Source organism: Filicampus tigris, chromosome 10, assembly GCF_054856515.1.
Source record: "Filicampus tigris isolate MCC_2025a chromosome 10, RoL_Ftig_1.0, whole genome shotgun sequence".
Classification (NCBI taxonomy): domain Eukaryota; kingdom Metazoa; phylum Chordata; class Actinopteri; order Syngnathiformes; family Syngnathidae; genus Filicampus; species Filicampus tigris.
Window position 1 is genome coordinate 21316609 of NC_141226.1, and position 18824 is coordinate 21335432.

General features: G+C 40.2%; 1 protein-coding gene across 3 annotated transcripts in view; it reads left to right on the plus strand.

The window, feature by feature from the left end:
• The window catches only part of LOC147141288 (guanine nucleotide-binding protein G(olf) subunit alpha), a 46944-nt gene that overhangs the window by 21555 nt on the left and 6565 nt on the right, over nt 1-18824 (plus strand). For all 3 annotated transcript variants that reach the window (XM_086044111.1, XM_086044112.1, XM_086044113.1), the window contains exon 5: nt 1706-1803. In XM_086044111.1, the coding sequence (XP_085900237.1) occupies nt 1706-1803 (98 nt within the window). The remainder of the gene's footprint in view (nt 1-1705; nt 1804-18824) is intronic.

Sequence of the window (18824 nt, forward strand, 5' to 3'; positions counted from 1 at the left end):
TCGCCCCCATTCACTGACAAATTGTAGCTATGGACTCGCATGCATTTTCCTGGCCATTGAGTCGATATGCTTCACGATTTCAATCCGCAGGCAGGCCTACTTATATTGTATAATTACAAGTTTCGTTAAGGATTGTTTAAAATGACAAAATCTATATACAGCCCCAAAACGGCAAGGACAATTCCTTTGGTTCTTTGTTGTTTACTTGAAGGCATTTGCTGCGCTTTTCCTGGCTCAGATTGAGTACCCTCCTGACCATGCGCCATGACCATGCGCCATGACGTGCATGTATTCTGTGAATTCAACTGACTCGCTTTCTTTTACAGTCAACATACTTTAAGAGTTCCAATAAGAATGACTACGATCACATTAAAGCATTCATTTGTTAAAACCCGAGCCGCAAGTTTTAATATGTTACTGCAAAGGGACACATTATACAATATCGCTGGCGTCGGGCCAAAACCTCATGAGTCAAATTTTGGTGAATTTCATTTTTTTTTTAATTTTTTTTCAATCTATACTATTGGTCTGTTGCATTTTTCATTTGAAATGTTTTTCCAGGCCTTTACTGAAGCCTCTTTTAGTTCTAGTTTTTTTTTTCTGGGGGTTTATCCCTTCAGTCTCCCCTTCAGGAGGTAAAACGCATGCTCTATTGGGTTTATAAATAAAGATGTATTGTATCAATTCTGGTGATTGACTTGGCCAGTCTAAGACCTTCCACGTTTTCCCCCCCGATGAAGTCCTTTGTTGTGTTTGGTAGTTTGTTCTTTGGGTCATTATCTTGTTGCATGACGTAGCTTATCCCGATGAGTTTGGGTGCATGTTTCTGTAAATTGCCAGCCAAAATGATTTTTTGTAGACTTCGGAAGTCATTAACTGTGTAAAAAAAAAAACAAAAAAAAAAAAACAGTTTTTCTTATGTTCTGTTTAATTAAGTCATTACAGTGTGTTTTATTTTTCTCATTAAAAACACATTGCCGACATTATTTTTTGATTGGCTGCAACAGATTAATGGCATTTTCATTCATTTCAGTGACGAAAAAGGACTTGTGATAGGAGTGTTTTGAGTTGGTAGCATGGTCACAGAACCAACTCAACTTTTTTCTTTTCTCGAAGAACAACTGTTTTCACAGTGTATTCTGAGTCAATGGGTGTATCAGAAGTGCAAAGGTTGTGCTGGCACATTAACAGATCCGTCGCATCTTCCCACATGAAGACAATTGGATGCCTTCATACTGTAAAGATTTTATGTTCCCTGGCACCTTATTTGGACCACCGAGTCTGCCTACTTCATGGTAGATTTTCTTTCATTTTGTAGCCGTTGTGGTCGCTCCACAATGCTGTGTGCGTCCGTGTCTACTATTGATTTGTTGCGCCAAATCTGTCTCCCCTGTAATCTGGACCAATTGTCCTTTTAATTTCATTTTGAACTCTTACTTTCACTGGTCATGAATTGTAATACACCACAAACATTAATGTTGTTCCAAAAATGCACCATCCCCCATTTGCTGTTGAGTAAATAAACACCCCGTGTACACTGTTTGGGAAATACACTATGTAGCTATGTCAGTGTGTAGCTGATACCTAATTAATATATCTTCTCGAAAGCCTTTTGGAATGATATTGTCACGCAAGACTCCATCTGTTTCCCATCATGCCTCACTCACCGGCGTTTCCTCTCCATTTTCCCCCCCCCCCCACTCAGGAGTTCTTTGACCACGCAAAGAAGCTGTGGGACGATGAAGGGGTAAAGGCGTGCTTCGAGAGGTCCAACGAGTACCAGTTGATCGACTGCGCACAATAGTGAGTTTGACACTCGTTTCTACATAGGTTACACAATTTGCAATATCCTGGTTATTTTTATTTATTTTTTTTCTGCTTTTTTAATGGCCTATAAACGCATTGTCATCTGTTGTCTTTGGAGCGGCAAAAAAAAAAAAAAAAAAAAAAAAAAGCCCCGCGTGGTACGCCGTTGTCGTGTCATGTATGAATATGACAGCCGTGTGTTTGTTCTTGGTGTGGCAAGACAAGCAGCGGTCGAGCGTTTGTCCTCTGGAAAATTGTGTTTGTGTGCGTGTGTCTGTGTGTGACATTTGCAAAGTCTGAGCCTGGCCTACATAATGTAAAGACACCCATCCCCCATTTACTGTAATTACACTCACCAGACGCCTCATAAGGTACACCTGCACAATCTAATACCTTCCAGTTTAGTCTTTACGAAGGCAATTATCAAGAATATGTTTGTTTGGTAAGGGTTGGTTCTAGAGGTGTCACAACGAATCGTTTAATCGACAACTCATCGATTCTCAATTTTATCTAGAACTAGTTTTCCCACAAAATGTGTTGCGGTTTTTGCCATAATTTTCATACGAAACATATGAAAAGGCCATCATACGGTCAGCCAATGCCTCATATACAAACCACAGTAAACAAATCAAGGTACATAAAGCTCAAATTAACAAAAACCCAAGGGAACAGTCCTCTTATCACATGTCTGAGGCAACAAGCCTCAGGCAGAAAAGTAACAACAGATTCGGGTCCGATTGATAAGGATTTTGTGAACTCAGTGCAGATTTTTCTCAGGGAAAAAAAATACACCTTACCGATTAATCGAACGATTAATTAAAAATATATATATAATGCATACTTTTTTTTTTTAAAGCGCCAATGGATTTCAATGGTCGTCATTTATACGCAGATTTCTTTTTTCTTTTTTTATTTTTATTTTTTATACTTTATTTTTAGACGCAGGTTTCTGGTAGTTGTTGGCCAGCCTGGTCCTTTTTCCCCCAAAATCGGTCAACTGTACATAAATTGTAAAGAAAAAATAACTTTCCTTTTTGGTTTCCAGAAAGCATTGCATGGCACATTGGATTTAATTAATGAAGTTATAAGGACACTAATCCTTGTCATACCGTGTGTTTTTTTTACCAGTGTCATATTTAACACATCTATGTTTGATTTATGTTTATATATATATATATTGAACTATGTTTTTATGGTTGGCAGATTCTGTGAAATGTGTCCCAGTAGGTTAGTTCTTTAGTTAGTTAGCAGCGTTTGGAAAGTTGCCTCCAAAATGTAATAATACAGTGTTTTTGACAGTTGCAAAAGTTTCAAATGCACACTACCTTGTTTGGAAGAGCAACGTGAACATGCAGCGTGAGAAGTCAAAGTAGCTTCGACTTTGTCGTGGTCGATGAGTTTTTCAATGTATGTTAAAATCCAGTGAACAATTATCTACTATGAATTGCTAAATCCCAGCAGGACAAAGGTGTATGTGGGTCACAGAGGTTTTTTTTTTTTTTTTTTTTTCGGCCCAGCACCTGCACAGACTGTTTTTTTTTTTTTGTTTTGTTTTCAAACAGTTGTACAACTCCTGGCGCTGTTTGGAAATACTGATAATAAGTGAGGTGTGTGGCAAGGCCGGTGCTGATGTTTGGGAGGCTGTTGTAGTGCCACCGCGTGCCTGTAAAAAGAAACTTTCTGACTGTAGGTGAGCATGGGGACATGCGCAGGCCAATTGTGTCCCCTCCCCATCCCAAAGGTTGGTTGCCTTTATCTGGTAGGGTTCGGTCAAAGGCACACTTAATCAGTGACTTACTTTTAGTGGATTTACAATGCAGGTCTTAAAGCCCGGTACACACGGCAGGATAATCGGCCCGATTTTAGCCCCGAATCTCCCCTCTCGACAATCGTAGGTCGGGGCCGACTCTCGTAATGGCTCCAGAGATACCGTGTGTGGCGTGCCCCGAGGACAAACGTGCAGGGAGCCGGTCGACAGTGACGTGCAGCCAATCAGAAAGCGAGGTGACGGGGCGACGAGGAAGCGTGGTGGGAATCCAAAATGAAAACAGTCTCGTGACGCAACAGAGCCCAATTTCTTTTCTTTTTGTGTCACTATTTTCCACTAAAAAGAATTCACCAACTAGTGCCACCGTCAAGACACCATCTGAGATCCGTCCTGCCTCTTAATCCGCCATGTTTTTTTTCTCGAGGGGTTTTGCGAGATTTTCCGTCTGACGTGAGAATATCCGTGAATGAATCGATCCGTGCGTGATGTGTTGATCTTGCCGCGTGGCTGCACACCACGCACGGTACGTTCAAAACTGTTTGACCGGTGTTTTTTTTTTTTTTCACGTCACGCGTGGGGTCTCTCAAGAGTTTGGAAGTCGGCCGACAATTTTAAAATCTTTCCGTGTGAACCAGGCTTGAGTGTCCAATTTGGATTTAATGCCTGTTTTCGAACATGTCTTTTCAAGTGACTCCATCACCGTGTTGGCTTTTAAATGAATCTAAGTGCACGGACTAATATCAAAAATGTGACTAGTCTAAGTGTAGAATAAGAAAAATATTCATATGTTCAACGTTCCGTCGTGTTAGTGGTCCTAGACCAGTTCTTCACGTCATATTAATGCTCCATATAATTCTGATTTATTTACCGGTAGACAATATTTAATGTTCTATAGAACTGTAATGTAGCATATTTACACCATATTTAATGTTTTATACACATCTAATCTCCCATATTTACATCATATTGAGGTTCTATAGACCTCTAATGTAGCATTTTTAATTTTATTTTCATGCTGCTCTGACCCACATCCAAATTGAAGCTGAAACTGAAACTGAATTGTGTCACTTTGAGCATGTCATGGAAATCCAGCCTAGGTCTCTGCAGGCTTTTCTTCTTCTTCTGCTTCCCAAACACACCGGACTTTGCGAACATAAATTTGACTGTGGGTCAAGTCCTGTGCCTGAGAGCAGAAAGGAGAGGAGGGGGCGGTCAGGTGACGCTCACATGGCCTCTACAAGCTCCGCCTTACCGCACACACTTCCTTTCCTTTCTGTGTTCTTAGCCTCGATGCTCACAGGCCTCGACCACTGCAACCTTGCTGGGAAAAACTAAGAGATATTACAAAACACTTTTTCCTCTGGAACTCAAAATGAGATGGAATATTCTTTCTTTTTTTTTGACAATAGGTATTTTCAAAGGGTGATATGTGACCGCCATTGTAAAATGAGTCGGAACTCGCTCAGGTAAATTCGGAGTTAGGAGACAGTAATGGGTCAGTAGGTCAAACTTTGGACCCCTTTCATAAAAAAAAAAAAAAAAAACATTTTTGTGAAATACACTTTTGAAAGTGTTAAAAAACAAAGCACACGTTATGTAAAAGGTGCTCAACAAATAATTTAGTAATGTAGCAAAACAATCGCTCATTTAATCGCCATCATACGGGTATTAGTATAGAGCTCACGATTCCCTTTTGCTAGTTTCGTACACATTTGAATAATTCGACGTCCTTATGAGCTAGAATTAGGCCACAAATCTGCAGGATTTTTCATAAACAATCGCCATGAACTCTCGCATGGCAACACCCGACAGCAAATTACCGGCCTCTGATTGGTCTCTTGCTGTTTGTTCGAGTAGCGTAATGCGTACGTAACGACAGATATACACTCATAATTTGCTCATTTTGCAATCGATTTTCTTGCGGTTTACTTTTTTGTGAACACCAAAGTGTGTGTGCTATCATTACACACCATTTGAAAACAAGACAAAAATATTTTTTACCTGAGAAAGGTCACTCCCAGTTCCCTTGACGTATTAATGTCGAAGAAAGGGTTTGAAACACCTATCGCAAAGCATAGCATGTTAAATTGAGACTATTAGTTTAGCATAATATCATCTCTGTTGAGTCTGTGTACATGTGTATGAATAAAAAAATCTTGAAAAGTAATCTTGGAAGGTGGCTGAATGAGGTTTTCTTTTTTTTTTTTTTTTTTCTAAAAATGGATGTTTAGCATCACAACTGTGACCGACCGGCTGACAGACGACCACAACACTGTTGCTAAACGGCTGTCAGAATTGTGTTTTTCTTACTTTAATTTCCTACTTTAATGTTTCTGGTTCATCACCACCCACACACACACACACACACACACACACACACGCACACACAGACCAAAAAAAGTCAAAATCTTCACATGCAAAATTTTCCAGAAGGCCTCACGCCGGAACCAGACTCTGGACGGGAAACGAGCCCGAGCCAAAGGGTGTGTTCCTACCGACGCTTTTGGAATCAATCGATCCGCCCCGCGCCTTGCACATTTATATGTTTTAACAGCACAGATATGTGTCTGCCAGTTGATTGATCGCCGGTTATTTTCGGATGCTGCAGAACTGGTTCCATTGCAGAGAGCTTTGGATGCATCAAAGGCAAAGTAACGGGGCACAGGAAGTGATCACAATGAATATTAACAGTGAAATAATCCAAACGAGGTAGCACCAGACTGTTTTGATACACTGGTACTTTTGTGTTAGTTTTGTTTTTATTTGTTGATTTGCCGTGGACCACGTACAAAACAGATTCATCTTGTAGAGATGCTAATCAGTAGAGATGCTCTGTATCAGATTATCGCTTTGTAGCAAATTTCCCCGTTTCGCTGTGGCAAGTCAAAATGAAAATTAAGAAAAGAGTAGAAAAGTTGACGACGCATTGTTAATGGTTGAACAAAAATGCCAGTTTTGAGGGTCGCCTGAAAAGTGATATTTTTGGAGGTATGAGGACTCCGCCTGACAGCAGCCATTTATAGATATATAAATGACATTATTCGCAGCTGTACTGTAAGCGCATTTCTCAAAATATACTCACATGTTGCTTACATAATGGTCAATCAGTTCATTATGTTGTTTTCTGGTGGTCGGTGAAGGCAATGTCTCGGGGAGAGACAGAGTAGCTGGTGGTTGGTTGAGACCCAGGAAATGGGAGGAGACGGAGCTCAGTTAGTCGCTAGCTGTATAAGCACGGTTTCTAACAAATGTTTCACATCTGCGAAGAACTTCTGGCACCTGTCAACTACTTTTTAGGTCCGGGACCATTGGACTGTATTATTGATATCACTATAGCTTTGAACTCACTTAACTCATTCAATGGTGCCTTGAGATAAGCGTTTTAAGTCGTTCTATGTCGGGATTGCGTATATACTCCGTTCCCAAAAAATAAATACAAAAATAAATAATCTATGTTTGGCTTGGTACCAAATCCACGGACCGGTGTTTGGGGGCTATTATTTTGAAGCGTGCTTTTAAAGTTTTGGTTTTTATTATGACGAGGTGTGCAGAATCTAGGACGGACAGACGTGTCCTAGGAAGTCGAGCCGTGTTCTGGTCGTCTTGGGCCAGGCTTTGGCTGGTTCTCTTCGTGCTGGTCACGGGACCCCGCCACCAGCCCCCGGGTGTGGGGAAGGGGGGCCAGTGACACAGTCATCTGGGGCAGTAAAATGCTAAGAATGGCCGCCATTGTCAGGCAGGCCCCGGCCCCTGGAGGGCCCAGCGAAACAGAGCTTTGCAAACAGTCGCTTTACTCAATAAGGAGCCTCTTCTTTTCACGGAAGAGCCCGAGAGAGAGATGTATTTATACACGCAGCCCCCCACCCCCACAGGTTAAGTTGCTTTAGTTGAACGCTTTTTATGAGATTTTTAGGAAGATGAGTTTGCTTGTAGCAGAGCAGCAGCAACATCATTTTATGATTTGAAGGCTAGAGTAGAACGAACGCTGCAAAAGGTATCAGAAAAATGCAAGAAGATTACAATACAATACAATTTTATTTATATAGCGCATTTCATAACAGCTAGAGCTGTAACAAAGCACTTTACAAACAATACAGCAAAATCCACAGTAACGCTCAAGCTCGGCTCACCTGTTTTCTGAATCTGAGCCATGATTGGCCGTTACCTGAGCCCTGAGCAATGGTGATGTCATTTTCCGTCGACGGCTAGCGGCAAAACTGCCGCCCCCTGAGGTGAATGTCTGAATTACCGCTTAAAGATTCAAACAACAACAAAAAAATCAAAAAACAATTGCTCTAATATAGAAAAAAAAATTTTTTTTTTTTTTTTTTAAAATGGGGAAACACAAAAGTAATACAACAAAGATACTAGAAACATATATATTTGATGATAAATACACAGATATTCAAAAAAGTACACAGATATGACAAAAGGTATAAACAATCACTAATCTATAAAAAAAAGCATCCGAAATAAATACATGACACACCCAAAAATGTACAAAAATACACAAATAGAAAAAAACGGAAAAATATTAGATGACGCTTAAAATATTCCAACAAAAAAGGAAATACACAAATATTAGACTAAAGAAAATTATGTAAAAATATTCGACACAAAATACATGTGCAATTGACCCTGGCATACTCAGAAATCCGCACATGCGGATTTGCATATTAGTGTAGTTTTTTTTTTCTTTTCGCTCCTGTTTATTTTTTTGTTTTTGTTGTTGCTGTTTTTTTTTCCTCACCTCCAATGCATTTCAATGGGCATCAATTAAATGCGGATTTTCGCTGTTAGCAGGCTGGCATGATCCCTGTCTCCCCGGGAATAGTGAATAGGGGTTCCACTGTAAATTGGAATAAAATACAAATTAGATGAAAAATAGCTAATATTAGAGAAAAATATACCAAGATGAATACACAAATATTTGGGGGGGAACTACATAACGGTACAAGACAGTAAATACACAAATATTGAGGGTAGAAATACAAAAATGTTGATTTAATTTTGCCTGCGGAATATCACAAACTGGGTGGTCACGGCTCCTCTTAAACTCTCCATTAAAAAAAACACATAAAAATAAAGCATCTCCGAGGCAAAACTTTTCATCTATTTCGGTCTCATCCGCAACTAGAAATTGTCAATTGCGGCAAAATGTTTTGATTAGTTACACTCTAGTGCCTGTTCCGGACATGTGGCGCTCTGAGTCACGTTCTGCAAAAGCCCCCCTTCTCTGTGCTCCCAGTGGTTCACGCACTCCTCACTCAGATAGTAGCTAGAAAGATAGACGTGCTAATGTGCCGACACACATCCTAAAAAGTGAACTGATCTCTAATAATCAAGATTATTTCCAAAAGTCCTTTGCTGGAATCAGATGACACTGCTGTCATCTGACTGATGCTTTATCAAAGGCGCATTATTTGTGTGTATGTGTGTGTGTGTGTGTGTGTGTTTTAAGACCAGCTCCACAACGTGATCTGCTAGAAGCTCAGTGGAACACCCATCTTCACAAACCACTGTCCTTGAGGTTGTTACAGCTCCCTGTGGGACTCCCAAGCCCCTCCACTCATTTGCGCTCTCCGGCCCCGTCCTCTCCCGTCGTCCGCTTGCTGGAAACTCTTCAGAATGTTATTGTCTGATTTGAGAGGAAAACCCTGTGAACATTTCCCATTAAGGTTATAGCGAGCTAAATGGCTAGTATTGGAGGGATGATGCTAAAAGAAATTCAAGGTAGGGATTGACGAATGGGGAGTGGTTAGGGTTAGAGCAGCAGTGTCAAATTTATTTTAGTCACGGGCCACATTGTAGTACACAATGTAGTTAGAGTTTCCCCCGGGAGGCCGTTATGAATGTAAAACCATCAAAATTGAGTCACAAAAGTTATGATTACTTTCAGTACAAAACAAATTGATGGCTGGATAGCTTTGAAATCAGAAGTCAAGATTAAGAGTTTGTTCATCTATTGTTCAAGTTACTGTAATAACGTTAACAAGAAAATGCTTGCAATATCTCAACGTTTTTTACTTCTACATTTTACTAAACACTACTACATACCAATTTGACATTTTGGTACAGAGTTTATTTAGCAAGCATCATGGAAGTTGACCTGCTTGATTTGCTTTCGCGGGACACATAAAATGATTTTGATCTTGAAAATATTACAAGTATGTTACAAAATATTAAACAAAAATGCACAACAATGCGATGAAAAATATACACAAATATAGGAAGAATTAAATAAATATTAGTCAGGGGGTACTAAAATGATAGGAAAAAATGACAAAATACTAAAATTAGTTAAGAAATGACAAATACATTGGGAAATGTTACATTTTATTTTGCAAACAACCGAAAATTTTAATTAAAAATGCACAAATTTTAGGGAAGAATATATTAAATGAAACACACACATACTAGACAAAATACACAAATATTTGAACGTAATAGAAAACCTTTAGAAAGTTACTCAAAATGTTGAACGAAAAGTACAAAATTGTTAGAAAAAATACAAAAATAAAGAACACTAAAATATTAGAAAAGGGAAAATCATGTAAACAATTGATTAAAAAAAAACATTAGGAAATAATACATATTTTACAAACAACCCAAAATATCGGAAAAAACGCACATATTAGGGAAATGATATTTATCTAAATTGTCCGTAGGTGCGAATGTAACCGTTTACCGTTGTTTTTCTTTTGGTGCCCTCCGATTGGCTAGCGACCTGTTCAGGGTGTGCCCCTACGTCTCGCCCAAAGTCAGCTGGGATAGGATCCAGCACACCCACGACCCTCGTGAGGATGAGCGCTACAGAGAATGTCAATGAGACAAAACTATGTTTGTAATACGAGTAGCTGTTGGAAAAAAAAAAAAAAAGGTAGCAAAACTTTTATCTTGGCTGATTAACAATTTCCCCTTTTGATTTACTTCTAATGTTGTCATTGTGATTAAAATCACGTTGCGAAAGGCCAAAGAAAACCAAAGAAAATGGAAAACCCCCCCCAAAAATAAAAAGTAATCAGTTCAAATTCCAATTTTTGCAAACACTGAAACGATTCCACATGTATCATGTCTCCCACCACGCTTTCTGGTTCCGTCCGCTTTTAAGTGTCGAAAGCCTAAAGTAGCCCCGGGTAGCACCATGCAACATGTCACAAGATTAGCCGCTGTGTGTATCTCATGGGTTGTCATGGCGACGCACCCGTCTCGACTTGCTTTGTCACTTTTACGTGACTTGTTATTCATCCCATGGTAGTTTTAGTTATGCGACTTGGCATTCATCCCATGCTAGTTTTAGTCCTCGTCTTTGTACTCAGGATCTTAGGGGAAAAAAAACAAATTTTCAGGGGAAAAAAAAATCACAAATATTAGACAAGCCTCCCCACAAATAAATTAGAAAAAACATACTATATAAAACAGCCGTTTTTCACAAGTAGATTTTAGAAAAGTGGGGAAAAAAAACATTTAGAAGAAAATCATTAGCCTAATATCAGAAAAGCTTGAGTCATATTTAACTTACTGTCATAGTATAAATAAAAACTACCACTGTAATTTTTTTTCTTTATATCTATAGACTCTGTCATCCAAAATATAGTCATCCGCAAAGATTGAATCGAGGAAATTGGACTCTTTTTGTTGTGTTTTTGTTTTTTCTTGTTTACAAAAACATTCAAAAATGACTTCCGAAATTATGCTACCAGTCTAATGAAATACAAATGTATTCGACAAAAAAAAAACTATATTAGAAAAGGAATACAAAAATATTTGGAATTTTTGTTATTGCATGAAAATTACACATATTAGAAAAGAAACACAAAGGGGAAAAACATACTGCAAAAAATAAATTCCAACAATATAATACAATAATATTACAAAATTGCAGTACAAAGTATTGGACAAAAAATAAATACTGTTAGAGGAGGAATACAACAATGTTAACAAAAATGTGAAAATATCACAAAAGTAATAGAAAAATATTCGGGGAAAAAACATATCAAAATATTAGATTCCCCCACGCAGAGATATTAGAAAAGAAATACAAAAACATTCGACAAAACCCCTCCACATTAGAAAAGAAATTTAAAAAAAAGAATACCGGGAAAAAAATGACTAATGCCACAATATTACAAAGTAATATCAAAAATACAAATCTGTAAGAGGAAAAATACACAAAAATATGTGAAAACATTAGACAGAAACAATGAAATTATTAGTAAAGATATACGGGAATATCTGACAAAAATGTGAAAATACACAAAAAGAAATATAAAAAGATGAGCGAGGAAAAATCCCCAAATATTAGAAAAATATGAAAATACAGAAGCATGACATTATTAGTTAAGAAACACAAGAATATTTGACAAAAATGTGAAAATAGAAAGTAAATACAGAAATATTATGGAAAAATGCACAAATATTAGAAAAAATAGTTAGATTTGAACAAAAAATATAATCACAACAAATGTTGGACAAAATATAACATTGAATACCAAATCCGTTCATCCATCCATTTCTATATCGCTTAGCCTCACTATATAGTTCCTATCCCATATATTAAACGACAAAATCCACAAATAGAACCCAAAGAACGTTGACTTTGTCACTTTTCCTTTGACCTTCTTCATCCCTTGCCGGTTTCGTCCGCCTCATCTTGAACACGAGCGGCAGCGGGGTTGAAAAACGTTTAGGTTAAAGCCACAGAAAGAGAGGCTATAAATAGATCTTTTATTTTTGGGTTAAAATGTGCTTCCATTTTAAATGACGGAGAGGTGGGAGTGAGGCATGTGGTGAATGGCGCGCGTATTGGCGGCGTGTGTGCGGACTACGCACACGCGGACGCGCACAACACACAAGGCACGGTGCTGTTGACCGGGGGAGTGTTACAGCACAGACCGCTGGAGGACAGCAGCAGTGGCGCTGCTCGGAGAGATTGTGGAATGGTCGTCCGTAGAACACCCCCCTACCCCACTTCTGTCGCTCCCCCCCCCCCACCCCTTTCACCACTGCCCCCCTTCCTCCCTCCCCTTTAGAGCTTATGTAAACTAGCAGTGGAGCCAGGGCAAGCGGAGGCTATTTTTAGCAGCAGCAGCAGCAGTACTGCAGAGCAGAAACTGGCAGCGGGTCACGTGTGCGCAGCCGAATCAAAGGGAGTATCCCGGCAATGCGCTGTAAACAAAGGGAAGGTCAGTAGCAGAAGGTGAGACACAAAACGCTTCTGTGTGAGTTAGATGTCTGCGTATCCCCGCAACTATACCTGCTCCACTCTTGATTCTGTGATAGTAAACACATCCCAAGTGGAGGAATATCAAGTTGCGCAATCCCAACAACAACAAAGATGAGCGTGCCCTCGCTCATATTGTTTCATGGGGAATCCTTGAAATGATCATCAAAGAATGGCGAGAATATGTTAGAGCGGGCGTCACCAAGGTAGCCCCCCCGAGGACCGCAGGAGTAGCCCGCGGGCGTGATACAAATGTAGCTCACCTGTGATGGGACGTTATGATTTTCTAGGAATGTTGTATAAATGATTATTGGCAAATATAAACAATGGAAGAGATTACAGTATTTATCGTTTTTTTAATGGTTTTTGTGAGAAATCATTAACATGATGTGCCTTCACATAAATGATTGTCATTTATTATTAATAATAACTAGATCTGCCCGTAATTGATTATCCTATCGATTATTCCATCAATTACACGGTTAATTAATTGCACTGCTCCCGGTAATGAGGCGTGAATTTTTGTCAATTTTTGTGGTCGTCTTAGCCAAATTTTTCTTTGCCCTAATGATAACATCTAATAGAATAATAATAATAATAATAATAATAATAATAATAATGTGATTAAGCATAATTTGAGCAAATTGGTTATTTCGCAAGTGTGTGTCAAACTGGTAGCCTTTTGCACTAATTAGTAGCCAACACGTAGCTCTCAGCTTTTAAAAGGTTGGTGCCCCCTATGCTGGAATATGACTAGAAAATGGCAATGAAAATTTTGATGGGTCGTGTGTAGACCCCTCAAACATGCATTTTCACCAGGAGACTTAATTTTGTGTTGCCCATCTGTCGGGGAAAGTACGGTCACACACTCTCGTGCCATGAGAGATGATGAGTGGTGCCGCGGGAAATCATCCACATGCCCTCTTTTTTTTTTTTGTAGCAAATAATATTTATTAATCACAGCCCGGGGTGCAAAAATGTATCAATAAATCAACAGCTCATCAATTATCAAATTAACCAACAACTACTGATAATCAATTAATTATTTAGAGATCCTGTTTAACTTGAAATTGTCCAAATTCTTAGAATTTCAGCCTCAACAATAAAGATTCTGATTTCTCTGGCCCTCCATGAAAGCAGATGATTAGGTTCGTGTTTAATCAAAATAAGACATTTGCAATCATGTGCTTTTACTTTGGAAATAAAATGCTCAACATTCTATCTGATTTTCGTACCTGTTACGGATCTAGCTGAATCATTTCATGTTTGTGCATATTCTGCACTGTGAATTTGAAATATTGTCCTGTTTATCAATAAAGGGAAGGATTTTGGGGGTTTGATTCATCAATTGAAAAAAAATGATCATCAGATGAATCCATTATTAAAATATTTGTTAGTTGCAGCCCTAATACCAAATATATCTTTGTTCACTGTGATGTTTGAAACGTCACTTGCCCGAAAACCCCACTTAAGTGGTGCAAATGGAACATTATGCCACGTTCCAAATTATACAAATGATGTTTTTCTCCGATTTTTATAGATACACACTTGCCAAATGGTCGAGTTTGGGCATGTTTATGCCCCTAAAAAGACCATTTATTCATCAAAAGAATTATAATAAACAGCGATTCCAATGGGGGGAAAAAAGCCCATGACCAGACCGCGGACCGCCCGTTGAGATGTTGCGCTAGTTGTTAGCATCGTCCAACCAGCCACCAACCCGCTAGGTACAATTTTTTAATTATTTTTTTTAAAGGAAAAAGGTCCCACTTTCCGCTCAGCCTCCTTTAGTCAACTCAACTTTAACCTCCTGCGGAATGTGGTCGGAGGAGGTCACAACGGGCTATTTATGGAAAGCTTTTTTATCTTTTCAGTCTTTGGGGTTGTTTGCATAGACGGCTTGAGCTGAGTGCGCGGGAGGGTGGGGGCTACTAACCTATGTGAACACTTAAGTTTCAGTTATATATTAACGCTCGTCAACTTGGATTGCGGAAAAGTGTCGTGGTTTCTCTTTGGTGGTGTAAAGTTGACTGTTTAACAACGCTGGCAGTAAATCTGGAGGGTTAAAAGTCCCATCGTATAAAAGCCATTTGTTTTCCAAGATGACGGAGCAATTTTCAGCGCCTATTTGAAGGTGGCTGAAAATTTCACATGATTTTGAAATCATGTGATCTATTTGACAATCTGAATGTTGGAATTTCTGGCATGTTAGCGATCCAATGAGGGCATCACATGACATTTGGATGAATTTGGCATGTGAATTTCAAAAACAAACAACTCGATGATTGTATGAATTTCATGTCGACAACCATGTCGGAAATTCATCCGACAAGTCCCACAACAAACTTTGTGGTGTGTCGGAAATTGAGCCAGTTTAAACTCTTGCTACGAAGGGTGATGTTAGCGTTGTTTTTAGCATTAGCGATCCGAGTGTGCAAGCATCTGAAACGTTATCTTCTCGTCTAGTTTTGACAGTTTGAAACGCACACTTTTGACACCTCCACAACTGAAGTGGAACAACATCAACAAAATGTGGGCAGTCGCGTCGACTACAGTGTACACGTTAATCGTTTGCTTGGATTCCGCATCCAGTTAAGCTGCCCCCCCCCCCACCCCCGTCCAGTTACGTTGCGGTGTCACTTGCATTATTCCACCGCCATCATCTCGTTAATCACTCGCACATCAAATCACCTCCTAGTCTGGTCCACTTGATCTGCCGGGATTAGCAGGAAGCTACTTGAAATCGTTTGTACCCTATCCTAATGAAATGGAATATTTTGGACAATTGTAAGCATTTATGAGCTAATCCCCTATTTGTAGAATGTCTATTTTTCATCAGCACATCTACTTGTGACAGCGGGCGTTACTGTGGGCCGGCCGGTCTCACCGGGCCCTTGTTAACTGCTCCATGACATGCCGTTGCTGAGCCCCTTTGAACTGTTTTGCTAGTCAAAACAGCGGCACATACCTAAGCATTATAAACACTCGCTCATGTGGAGTATTTCCACGTTTGCTGGTTACCTTACATTTCCAGTTTCACTTGACCTGCATCGTTCTTTTCCTTTCATATTATTTGAAATGATTCCCATAATTTTGACGACTAAGGACCCTTCCCGCTGACAGATGTCTGTGCTCCATTCATGACGATCTTAGTCATTTTTATTTTATTACCCCTCCTTTAGTATTGAAGGTCATTTTAACCAGTTTTAGTGTTAAAAACGTGACTTTGTATCCTAAAAGAATGGTACCCGTCGCGGTGATGGGGCGTGCCTCCGACTCGGAGCACAAGTCACATCGACCCTGAAACATTTTGGCTGTAGCCAAGAACCAAGCATCACCAAAGAGTTGACTGTCACCGTACAGTACATTTCTCTCTTAGTTGCTGATTTAACATGAGCGCTCCTGCTCGATCCCGACGAGCGAACGGCAGGATGCAATCGAAGCGGCCTGGCGAGATAGATAGAGAGAGATGAGTGGTATGGACCGACCGGGGTTGCCATGGGAACCCAGCTGCTGAAAGCAGGCAGGCTCAGTGCGCTGGTGCTGCTGTGGTGGCGTGACGGTAACTATGCCTCCCGCAGGACGCCAGGCGCAATAGCACCCACTCTTGAAAATCCTCACGCTTAAAAAGAATCAAAACAGGAGATGTACCGTGTGCACGCGGCACATTCCAGGCGCGTTGCGTACACACAGCCGCGATAAAGTGACTTGTCGCAAAATTGTAAGAGTCATTTCTGCCAGTGTCAGAAATTGAACCGATGGGTTGTGTGATAATCGGATGAATTTCTTGTGTCGCGGATTCAATGAGTCATTACACAAAAGTCAACAACTGGTCGCTCAACAATCAGATTATATCCCGGCATGTCAAAAATTGAGCTGGATGCTTGCGTGAAATCCCAAAGAATTTCTCTCATCTCAAAGTTTCACGGTCCACTTCTGATGTGTCAGAAATTCAACCGATGGGTCACGTGACAAGTGACCCAAATTCTTGGCCTGATTTCTGCACGTTTTTTTCCGTCACTGCGCAAAGTGGACGATCAGCTGTCGAAACCCGTGTTAGTTCCAAAGAATGTTGTTAGCATTGGTCTTAGCATTAGCCTTCCGAGTCCATAAGCGACCATAGCAGCTGCGGTGTTAGTCACTCCTTGTTATTGACTTTTGATTTGTGGCAGGGAGAGAAAAATCTCATTGGCGCCGGTCGCTACTGGACGTCCAAGCAAAACCGCCAGTTTGACATTGCTGCCGCCGTTTTCAAATTCTCGCTCGATAATTCTGGCGGCACTATTTTTACACACTTTTCTATTTCGGGCACAGCCATGGCCGAAAGGGGGCGCATTGATTTTTTTTTTTTTTTTTTTTTTTTTTTTTCCCCCCCGCTTTATTCTACACAAGTCTGTTTTTCTCTATTTCAAGACGGACATTGAGCATGCTACTAGCATGTATTACCTCTCAGCACGGCCACGAGAAATCCGAAACACGGCGGCCTTGACATAGAACAGCCGCTTTTTGTTTACACCAGATTTGGTTTGACTTTCTGGAGTGTCTCCGTTCTGCTGCTCCTATATTTAGGAGCCGCTGATGGATTGGTCTCGTTCGGCGATCCATCTCGTCCGTACGGCGTTCTTGTTCCTGTTTGGATGGACGGCCCGAGATCTTTCCGCCGGCTGACCGACAAGAAACCGTGATGACTGTAGAAGAGATGACTTTCGCACAGTTGACATTCGTTTATCTCGAATGTAGCATAATTACTGTACCAATTTTAATGCTCTACACATGTCATTTACTTCACATTTCATGGTCTATGCGGTCGCTATAGTTTGGATTTACCACAGGTGTTTTTTTGTTTTTTTTTTACTTCATAGTGAATTGTATTTTTCAGGGGGCGCACAAAGGTATACGGCATCATACATATTGCACATACATTGGTGTATTTCATTTAACGATAGAATGATTTCGTCTTTTTTAGGGCAGATTCCGAAACCGATTATTAGTAGTCAAGGGGGCCAATAACCGATACTTGGAGCCGATACTCATTTCCAGTAAAAGGAGAGAAGAATAATGTTATGAACGTGCAAGTTACACAGATGCTGTAGATCACACATTGATCGGCTTAATTTCTGCTGTGCCCAAAATTCAACTGACATGTTGCGTGCTGATCGTTTAAATTTCGAGCATCTCGCTCATTTGAAATCAGGGCCACGGACAAGATTTTGGTGACTTTTTCTACGCAAAGTAGACCATCAGCTTTTGAAACTCATGTTGCAGAAGGTGTTGTTGGCCTTGTTTTTAGTTTCAATTAAAAAAAATTTCCTCAGCAAAAAAAAACAATAACAAAGATGCCCGCAGCCTTCTGCCTTGCACCGCCAAAGTTACATATTGTACATTGGGTTCATTTGTGAATGCTGACGAGCTATACGCAGGGGTCCATTGTATATTGATACAGATCCTTTTGTATAAGGGTTTAATCATTGGTTGCTGTTAAAATAGATGTACATGGCAAGAGGGAAGCGCTCTTCCTGTCCGTGTGACGGTGCTGCTGGCGCGTGCGGCCCTCGCCAGCGGGTCGGAGGCTGGAGTGAAAAAAGTCCATTGTGCTGCCAGCCCGGGCAGTTCAAAATATGGAAACTATTGATCGGGCCTCCGCACCGCGCTGCTAATTAAAGATGTTGTTCTATTTGTAAAAAGTCAAGCCAATTATCAAATGAACACATGAGTGTTACGGTGGTGGGATTTGTTTCTAGTGTGCTCACTTAACAGTATTTGTTGAGTACAAGTGCTCTGTTTCACCGTGATCCGAGACGCAAGACCCCGAGGCTCCCCCTCCTTTTTTTTGGGGGGGGGGGGAGCACGATGGTTAGCAACATGTGACCTAGACCGCATGGGGCCCGAGGCATCCACCGCGTCAAATGTCCTTGTCTGTATTTTGCCGTCTCTCATGCTCTTTTCCTTACAAAAAGAGAAAAAATAAAAATAAAAAAACACCTAGGGAGTCAACTGTCTCGTCTATAAACACAGACAAGCAGATAT